General features: G+C 40.9%; 1 protein-coding gene across 2 annotated transcripts in view; it reads right to left on the reverse strand.

Moving 5' to 3' along the window:
* Positions 1–3,133: 3,133 nt before the first annotated feature.
* LOC107658205 (neurexophilin-2-like) overlaps positions 3,134–10,018 on the reverse strand; it is a 17,479-nt gene continuing 10,594 nt past the window's right edge. Inside the window, exons 1-2 of one of the 2 annotated variants that reach the window (XM_016446665.1) lie at positions 4,431–4,442; positions 3,134–4,107 (exon numbers count right to left, since the gene is read on the reverse strand). In XM_016446665.1, the coding sequence (XP_016302151.1) occupies positions 3,349–4,107; positions 4,431–4,436 (765 nt within the window). In that variant the 5' untranslated portion in view covers positions 4,437–4,442 and the 3' untranslated portion in view covers positions 3,134–3,348. Of the gene's footprint in view, positions 4,108–4,430; positions 4,443–10,018 lie in introns of those variants that run through there. The other variant, XM_016446664.1, reaches the window with a different exon arrangement.

Below are 10,018 nucleotides of genomic sequence, written 5' to 3' on the forward strand. Positions count from 1 at the left end.
TTGTTCTCTTTTTGAAAATGTTTGTGTTTTATTTTTCCCGCTATATCAGCGGCTGATTGCTTGGGTGCTTGAACGGACCCGTTGTTTGCAACAAACACATTTTCCTCTGTACCCAGAGTTGAACGGGGTGTCAAGAGGTCTAAGAGAGGCTGCTTGAGGGGCGGTCCGGCCATAGCGAGATCTGACCCCGTCCTCTTCCTGTCTCGCAGATCAGGATGATGCCTGAGGCGCCTGGTCCAACGCAATCTTGGGTCGGGGTCCCTGGCGCTTAGGAAGAGGGTAGCATTTGGCATCTGAAAAGAAAGCGATCCGTGAGCGGAGAGAGGCGAGACTGAAGTTCTCGCAACGGGAACAAATAGCTCCCGTGAGCGCAGCTTCCACATGGGATCTCCCCAAGCAGGAAACGCACTCCGTGTGGCCGTCATCGGCGTGCAGGGGAGACCCGCACGAACCGCAGTAACGGTGCGGCATTTGCAACAAAGCCAAGCTCTTTTAGTAAGCTCTTTTAGAATCGCCAGATGGTGGCAGGGGAAATGGCCCGGAACTGCTGCGTCACTGAAGCGGCGGAGAAGCAGGTCAGCCATGCTGAGAGGTCCCGATTCCAGCTGCGAAGGCATGTCAACGGCGAGCGGCTTTGGATCAGCTTGAAGACGTAGAGTCGTCGCTGAAGGAGAAGAAATCGGAGAATCCTGTGCCGAACGCCCGCTTATATAGCCAGATGCCCCGCCCATTCTGGCGGGCTTTGTCGCCATAGGCTCGTGCAGCGCATAAACTGACCCGTTGTTTGCACAAAACACATTGCCCTCTGTACCTGGAGTTGAACGGGGTGTCAAGAGGTCTAAGAGAGGCTGCTTGAGGGGCGGTCCGGCCATAGCGAGATCTGACCCCGTCCTCTTCCTGTCTCGCAGATCAGGATGATGCCTGAGGCGCCTGGTCCAACGCAATCTTGGGTCGGGGTCCCTGGCGCTTAGGAAGAGGGTAGCATTTGGCATCTGAAAAGAAAGCGATCCGTGAGCGGAGAGAGGCGAGACTGAAGTTCTCGCAACGGGAACAAATAGCTCCCGTGAGCGCAGCTTCCACATGGGATCTCCCCAAGCAGGAAACGCACTCCGTGTGGCCGTCATCGGCGTGCAGGGGAGACCCGCACGAACCGCAGTAATGGCGTGGCATTTGCAACAACGCCAAGCTCTTTTAGTAGCTCTTTTAGTATCGCCGGATGGCGGCAGGGGAAACGGACCGGAACTGCTGTGTCGCTGAAGTGGCGGAGAAGCAGGTCAGCCGTGCTGAGAGGTCCCGATTCCAGCTGCGAAGGCGTGTCAACGGCGAGCAGGCTTTCAGGATCAGCGATGAGCGTAGAGTCGTCGCTGAAGGAGAAAAAATCTGAGAATCCTGTGGCGAGCGTCCGCTTATATAGCCAGATGCCCCGCCCATTCTGGCGGGCTTTGGCGGGCTTCGTCACCATAGGCTCGTGCAGCTCCGCTGCCTAGCCATTGGTTAGTTTTTAATACACTGCACGAACCAATGGCCGTGCAGTTTCAATGCGTGAATGAAAAAAGGCTTCAGTTCAGGAGAAAAAAGGCTTTTTCCCATATGCGTCTAGCAAGATGCAGTACGAGTGTAGTATCGAAAGGGAACTTGTTTTTTAGGGAAATATTTCAGTATAAATAATATGTGCAATGATTTAAAAAAGACAAGAAATTATTCACACTGTAAAAAAATATTTTTACAAGACTTTTACAAGACTATTTCTGTCTTTTTACTTACAAATTATTTTATTTAATGTGTTGCTTGCAATTTCTTGGTGAAATTTACTAGTCATTTCTGAGTGAAAATTGTTTCATAGCAAATCAGTGCAAATGTGTACCATAGAGGGTTAAAAGAAAGCTGGAAGCTCTCAGGTATTTTCTTTGAGGGATTTTTTCTTTTCTTTTGTACTTTACAGATATTGAAGACAAACATAAAGCATACAATTTGCTGAAAATAAAGCCTTGACAAGCTAGATGACTCAGCTCTATATCTACTTGATATAACTGTCAAACACCAAAAGTAATACAATTGTTTATGCTGGATTGATAGATTAAAGAAACAAATTCATCCTTAAAAGGCAAAATACACACGGTTTTATAGTCACATTTATACACTATTCACAAAATTGCACATGGGATTATAAACTAAATACAATTATAAACAGCTATCTTTGTATCGACATGTTCTTGATGCTAATGTTCGAGTGGCAAGACAATTAGAGTATCAGTACAATTAATTATCAATCTGATTCTTCACTTCGAGCAGAACTGCGATCCAGATCAGTCACCCTTGATATGGAAAAAATGAAATAAACGGTCATAATCTGTTTGGCACTCGCACACATGGAACCTGAGAATTCCAGTTCTGATGATCAGACTATGGCATTTCAACTGGCTCATTGTGACACACTGACATTTAGACTATAATGTGCAAACAAAAATGATTTCAAATGTTCTCCATATACTGTTTTAAATTATGAAAGACTAAATACAAGGTAGACTCGCATATTGTATTAAATTACCCTCATGTACGTTTGCATAAATGCATAAATTTACTCCTTACACATTTTCACTTTTCCAGGAACAGAGGACATGAAAGAGTTTGATTCCAGTACAAAGTCACTGGCATGAATAGATGTTTGCTACATGACTGACATGCTAAATTTCAGTTTTTGGCTCTGGGCCCCTCTGTCATGGTTTGTAAGTGAAATTTCCCACTATAATTAATGTTAATTAGAGCCTGGAAATGTGGATCTCTGTGGCGAGACCATGACAAAGGGTTGTTAACCGGCTGCCAGATTCACTAAATCCACCTGTCCAATGAATTATGCTCTCGTGGGACGTTGCAAATTACTCTTTGAAATTATACACAAATCTCAATTCACACATAGATCTTTTGTGAAATGCTAAATAAATAAGAATAATTTGTATGTAATGTCTTTGCTGAATGATTTAACCCGTTCGCACTTATCTTGACAACTGCATAAATGCTTCACACAATTTAGTGCTGAACAAGAGGCCACATTTCTCAATAAAACAAACGCACACATAAACCTCACAATAAAAATGTGTTTCATGTGCAATCTATCCTCAGTAGGTCTGTGATTTATTAACATGAGAAGTAGCGAAAGATGATGTGTTTTCGGAAAAAAAATTCCCAATGGAACTCAAACCGTGGGATGGATGTGGGACGTTTAAAGCCAAAAGCCAATAGTGTAGCCTAATGTGAAACATCTGGATTTATTTTAATTGCTTCTAAATCAAATGAAACACATGCTGAAAATGAGGTTGACCGTTCTCACTGTCTAGGATGGACTGGATCTTAACCCATGGATGCGTACGGCGTTTCACTGTGATAGTTGTAATCTGGGCAGATTTTCTGCACCAGTTTATAGTCAGTGCTGTAGAAGGCAATGTAGATGCATATGACTTTGAAGGGCTTCGAGCAGAGCCAGGACACATGGCTCTGGGTGGATTCTTGGTAACACGTGTTGGATGGGTCATAGCTGCAGTGTGAAGTCTTTTTGCTGCGGTCTGTTTTCTGGTACTCGATACGACAGTTGAAAGATTTCGAGTCTTTCGTCTCCAGGGTGGACTGCTGGGCGATCTCAAACTCCACCACCTTGGAAGGCGGCACCAGGCTTACGGAGACATTCCCCAGGCCCGTGGAGTTGTGGCGGAAATAAACACTGAACGTGCCGTTGCCGTGGTCCACTATCTTGCCTGTAATGAGGAGATTTAGTTTCACAGTTTTGATGTTGGAGTTGAAGTCACCCCAGCCGAACATTTTTTTAAACTTGCCCGTTTTCACGATTGGTCTGCGTTTAGTCCTGCTCTGCGCCTCTCTGACATCTGTCTGGTTAGATAACCAGTCCCAAGAGTCCTCGATGTTTTCCAAATATGTAATCTCCCTCCTGTTGCTCTTGAACCCAGGGGATCCCCGGGCGAAAAGGCGCAGGGGGTTGAGAACGCGGGGGCTGCCGCTTTTGGGGGAGGGGTGCTCCTCATTTTCAACCTCCCCCCAGTCCACAAGACCCACCTCTGGAATATGGACTCTTCTGCATGTGACCTTCCAACAACACTGAAAATCACAAACACACAAACATGAGAATCCATAATACTACAGTATATTCAACATATATAACATCTATAACCTACTTATCTAAAATTATGATCTTTATTATACAACCGTAAAGTGCAATAGTGCGTGCCCACTTTCCTTGGCCTTGGTTCCAGAATTATTTTGTCCATATATTTTTCCCATAGAGGTTTAAAAAAAAAATCATTGTTTAAGAAGGTTATAAGCCATTAACTAAACCATCCAGCTATGAGGTGAATGTTTACTGGAAAATATGCATATTAGGAATAGAAATATTGTAATAAATTCTGTAATTAATTACTCACCCTCATGTTGTTCCAAACCTGTAAGACCTTCGTTCATTTTCGGAACACGAATTAAAATATTTTTGATGAAATACGAGAGCTTTCTGACCCTGCATAGACAACAACGCAACTGACACGTTTAAGGCCCAGAAATATAGTAAGGACATCGTTAAAATAGTCCATGTGACATCAGTCGTTCAACCATAATGTTATGAAGCTACGCGAATACTTTTTGTGTGCAAAGAAAACAAAAATAATGACTTTATTCAACAATTTCTTCTCTTCCGTGTCAGTCTTTGCTGTGCGATCAGGAAAGAACTACGACGCATATGTGTGGTGCTGCTGACGCAAGAGCCGGCGTTCTGATGTAGAACGTCTATCTCTCTCAGTTCATCATCTGTATATTCTGGTTCAAATAAGTAAGGCTGGACAAAAAATTGCAAGTCATCCACAAATCTTCAGACATGTTTATGAAGCATGCGTCTTCTTCCGCTTGTAAACAAGGTGCAGCTCATCCGGGTTCTAAGTCAGAACGCCGGCTCCTGCGTCAGCAACACCACATGCATGCGCCGTGGTACTCTCCTGATAGCGCAGCGAAGACTGACACGGAAGAGAAGAAATTGTTGAATATAGTAGTTATTTTTGTTTTCTTTGCACACAAAAAGTATTCTCGTAGTTTCATAACATTACAAAAATATCTTAATTTTTTTTGTTACAAAGATTAACGAAGGTCTTATGGGTTTGGAACGACACGAGCGTGAGTAATTAATGACAGAATTTTCATTTTTGGGTGAACTATCCCTTTAAGTATGTTGATAGCATAGGGAAACAGACTCTACTGTACATCATTCGCAGTGTTTGATGGGAGTGGGTGGGCACTAAACAGTTCTTTTGCCATTATTTACTTGACACGATTCTCTGGTGGAAATTTCTTTATAGAATTCCACTGTTAAACAAAATTAAATAATAAAGACTGATGGCTTCAACAAAAGGCATATGTCATTAATCAACAACCTTGTAGCTCACAGTAGGTCTGTCTATAAAAATGTATAAGTTATCATTCAAAATCAATTCCCCTGCTGAGAAAATGAATAGGATTTTTTCTACAGGAACTCTACTCTTGCACTTGTTAGTCTGTTTGTGTGTTCCAGACCACTGTTGCAACCGCAGCTTCAAAAACAAGCCCAATATTGTTTGATTATTTATTATCATCAATATTATTTATCAATTATTTATTACCAATAAATGAGCCTGCAACATATTAAACTGAAACCACCCTTTTATTTGAAAAGCAAAAACAGAAGTTATTTTACAAAAATCAGCAAACTGTAACAAAGCGGGAGGTGTGTGCTATCCACTCATCTCTAATCACCTGTGAGCAGAATAGGTTTGCAGAGATGGAAAAGGAGAAAAAGACAAGAGCTTTAAGGGGGAGCTGTAATATAGTCAAATATTTATAGCCTAATAAAATATGTTAGAACCATCTGTTAGTTTTAGGCCTACTTGTTTTTATTATAGCCCGTGATAATTAATACAATTACAAAAACATTGTAAACATTAAAAATGTACATTATGTCAACCCAATCCTCTATTATGTCTACTACTATCATGCTTGGATTACAGCATCACCAATGAGGGGGAGGAGGGGGTGGAATGTTTGACGAATTACAGCACTTATATTATTGCACTGATTGGCTACTGTGAGCAGAGTGTCAGTCAATGCACTGGAGAATACGGCGAACATGAATGTAAAGAAACAAAGTTCAAAAGATTTGTTCAAAACACTGATTCGTTCAGTAATGAATCAAGTGGCTGTCTATGTGAGTGAGTCACTGAATCATTCATGACTCCTTCAAAAACACTGATTCATTCAGGACCAAAACACCACTGTTTGTTGCTCAGAGATGCAGCAGTTGACTTTGCTTCCACAGTTATTCTCTCTGGTGGAGGAAAAATAGACCCACAGCTGGGTCACAGCTGTCAATATTGTGTCTAAAATGTAAGTTACTCAATATTACCTTCATGATTTTCTCTTCAAGTGTTTTATAAAAGCATTATCACAGCAATACTGTTGGTATGAATATTAGCACAGCTGTTATCTATGCTCAAATAATAGCTATAATTTAGGTTGCAGTATAAAGAGGAATGATGTTAATCTTAAAAATCTTTTAATTTTTAAACAAAAACTAACAAATCATGAATATTTCTATGTGATGACGGTAATATATTTGTACCTTTAGTGTTTAAAAAACATTCAAATGATCTGCAAAGGGTAAACATTAAATTATTTCTGCAGTACACTGCAGTGCTGATCCTATGTGCCAAATAACATAAAAAATTTTTGCTCCAGGACTGAGTTCTGGTCCACTTAAGATAAAGTCTTAATAATTTGTAGAAATAAACCAAACTAGTTTTGCTGGTAATTAGCGCAGGGCTGCCATCCTGAGGCACGGCTGAGAGGATCATTTGCTGAAGCAGATGTCAAAGTAGGGCTGTTTGAATTCGCACAGACGAGCAACCCTGTATTTTCTCTATAATTACTAATTTTGCTGTAAGCTTAACAGCAGCATATGAGAACTCAGTCAGGAAAGGACTACATCCATGAAGACATTTCCATCTAAAATGGTCCAGAGTATATCAGTATTTCAGAGGCTGTGCTTGATCAAATATGGTTAAAAATCATATGTAAACAAAATAACATTTCTGTTTATCTGTGTAAACTTTAAAATGGGTGTAAAATGTTGTTGTCAAATAACAGCTTGAGAACATCATGCACAACATTATAAATGGTGCAAACAGCCAGTAATAGCCCAGTAATTTGAAAGTTCCCTGTATAATATGAAATCAATCTGTCTCCCATGGATTGGGGAGTCTGTTCACATATCATTCTTCACAAAACTTAATTAAGACAACACCTCCACGTAAAAACAGAGAGTGAAAGAATGCAGTGTAAATTTCCATGATGAATTTTTGGGCTGCAGTTGAAACTTTCCAGCATCTTCGGAAAGTCCACTGAACAAAGACTGAAGATAACCCTCAATGGAAATGAGAAAAAAGAGATTTTTGTATTTGATGAAACATTTATTCACTTTTGAGTCCCCCTGGTCTTGTACGATGTTTGGTAAACTAGAGCGCTCATATCTCTGTTATCGCTCTTGAATGTGAGTCGCTCCATTTTTCATTTTGCAGGACTCGATGACTTGACAAGGGAAGATGAATACCATTCACATTTAGAGAAATTGTGGTGAGAGACACCTTCAGGTGAAGCAGGAAGGAGATGATAATGCTAATGTGGAAGCAGTTAAAGGATGATGAACAACTGGGGAAATTGCTGTGACAAGTTGAGGGATCACAGGCAAAATAAAACGCTTTACTGCCTTGAGAGGAAAACTTAAAAGGTTGTGCTGACAATCGGTCCCAGTCCTTTCCCTCTCTACCTCACTCATGTTCTCTCTCTCTCTCTCCTACACGTAGGGTGGCAGTAATTCTACACATAATATAATGTAATATGTTTGATGTCTAACTCAGGGTAAGGACTGAAGCTGTGACTTTGGTAGAGGTAAAGCATACAAGGTTTGCTGAGGGGGAAATCTAAGGACTTTAACTAAGACGTTAACTAAACTTCAGTACTGTCCTGCAGGCTAGAGTCAGAATAATAAACAGATATTTACCTTTCATTTTCTGCTTTCACAAACAGCAGTTGTATACAGTACTTCCTCTCAAGTTCACACAAGTGTCCTAACAGAATAACCACAGTTCGTTACATTAATTATGATCTAGTAATACAGATACATTTTGTTGTTATTTTTAACTGTATGCAATAGTTGTAACGGTAATTTTAAACCTAAACTTTATGTGTTTGAGTGTGTGTGAATATATATATATATATATATATATATATATACCCTTTTAGTGCCGACATCATAATTACCTCACAGCATTAGCTGGAGGCAAAACAAAGGGATAACTGGAGGTGGCCAATACAAACCAGCACATAAGTCACACATATGTAGCCGACTCGCATAATTTGGCTACTTAAGCAGCTTAAAATTTCATCTTCTTGTGTTGTTGCATGTCAGAATCAATGGAGTACAGGCTCCAATTTGAAATTTTATCGCATTCTTGGTGCCTTTGCCAGACAAAAAACCGACGACAGCTGTGGTTAAAAGCAATAAAACGAGTGGACTGGACAGAAACGATCATCAAAAATGTTTGCATTTGTAGCGCGCACTTCATATCAGTTCAGGTTAAATAAACTATTGTCTTTTTGTTGGTATGGATTATGGTTTGGTTACAAGTCTAAAGATTTCTCATGCATGCCCACCTAATCAGAAATTGGGGAACAAGTTAACTAACGACCAGCGGATAAACAAAGGAAACCGTTTGTCGTCTCGCTTTCTACAATTGCCAGGTGTGTGTTCAAGTAGTTGCATTTGCTTACAATTGCCACATATTTATAGGCATCTAAAGATTTATATGCCCTCAGTTTCTATTTACTATACGCACTCGGTTTCTCTCTCTGGTAGGTGTGTCAGGCCACTGCTGTCAGATTGTCCATCCATTGAGTGAGTGTGTACGAGTCGGCCAATCTGGTTCCTTCCGTTAAGTTAACATTTTCAAATAATAATCACAATCCCAGACAGTGAGTGAGACAGGATCCCGGACAGTGAGACATTACATATTAAGATAAAATAGAATTTTCTCCTGTCATTGTTAAAAAACAAGCAAACAAAACCTGCTAGCTAGCGTTAGTGAAGCAGTCAGGGGAAACTTTCTGCCTCCACCTAAGCTCCACCCATAAAAAAACGTCACAATGTTTACTAACTGAAAAGGGGTCTCTCTATATATATACACATATATAGAGACCCCTTTTCAGTTAGTAAATATTGTGACGGTTTTTATGAGTGGTTATATATATATATATATACAGTATATACATACACTGAACAAAATTATAAACGCAACACTTTTGTTTTTGCCCCCATTTGTCATGAGCTTAACTCAAAGATCTAAGACTTTTTCTATGTACACAAAAGGACCATTTCTCTCAAATATTGTTCACAAATATGTCTAAATCTGTGTTAGTGAGCACTTCTCGTTTGCCGAGATAATCCATCCACCTCACAGGTGTGGCATATCAAGATGCTGATTAGACAGCATGATTATTGCACAGGTGTGCCTTAGCCTGGCCACAATAAAAGGCCACTCTAAAATGTGCAGTTTTATCACACAGCACAATGCCACAGATGACACAAGTTTTGAGGGAGCATGCAATTGGCATGCTGATTGCAGGAATGTCCACCAGAGCTGTTGCCCGTGAATTGAATGTTCATTTCTCTACCATAAGCCGTCTCCAAAGGAGTTTCAGAGAATTTGGCAGTACATCCAACCGGCCTCACAACCGCAGACCACGTGTAACCACACCAGCCCAGGACCTCCACATCCAGCATCTTCACCTCCAAGATCATCCGAGACCAGCCACCCGGACAGCTGCTGCAACAATCGGTTTGCATAACCAAAGAATTTCTGCACAAACTGTCAGAAACCGTCTCAGGGAAGCTCATCGGCATGCTCGTCGTCCTCATCGGGGTCTCGACCTGACTGCAGTT

This window comes from Sinocyclocheilus anshuiensis, unplaced genomic scaffold (genome assembly GCF_001515605.1).
Source record: "Sinocyclocheilus anshuiensis isolate Anshui unplaced genomic scaffold, SAMN03320099.WGS_v1.1 scaffold263, whole genome shotgun sequence".
NCBI lineage: Eukaryota > Metazoa > Chordata > Actinopteri > Cypriniformes > Cyprinidae > Sinocyclocheilus > Sinocyclocheilus anshuiensis.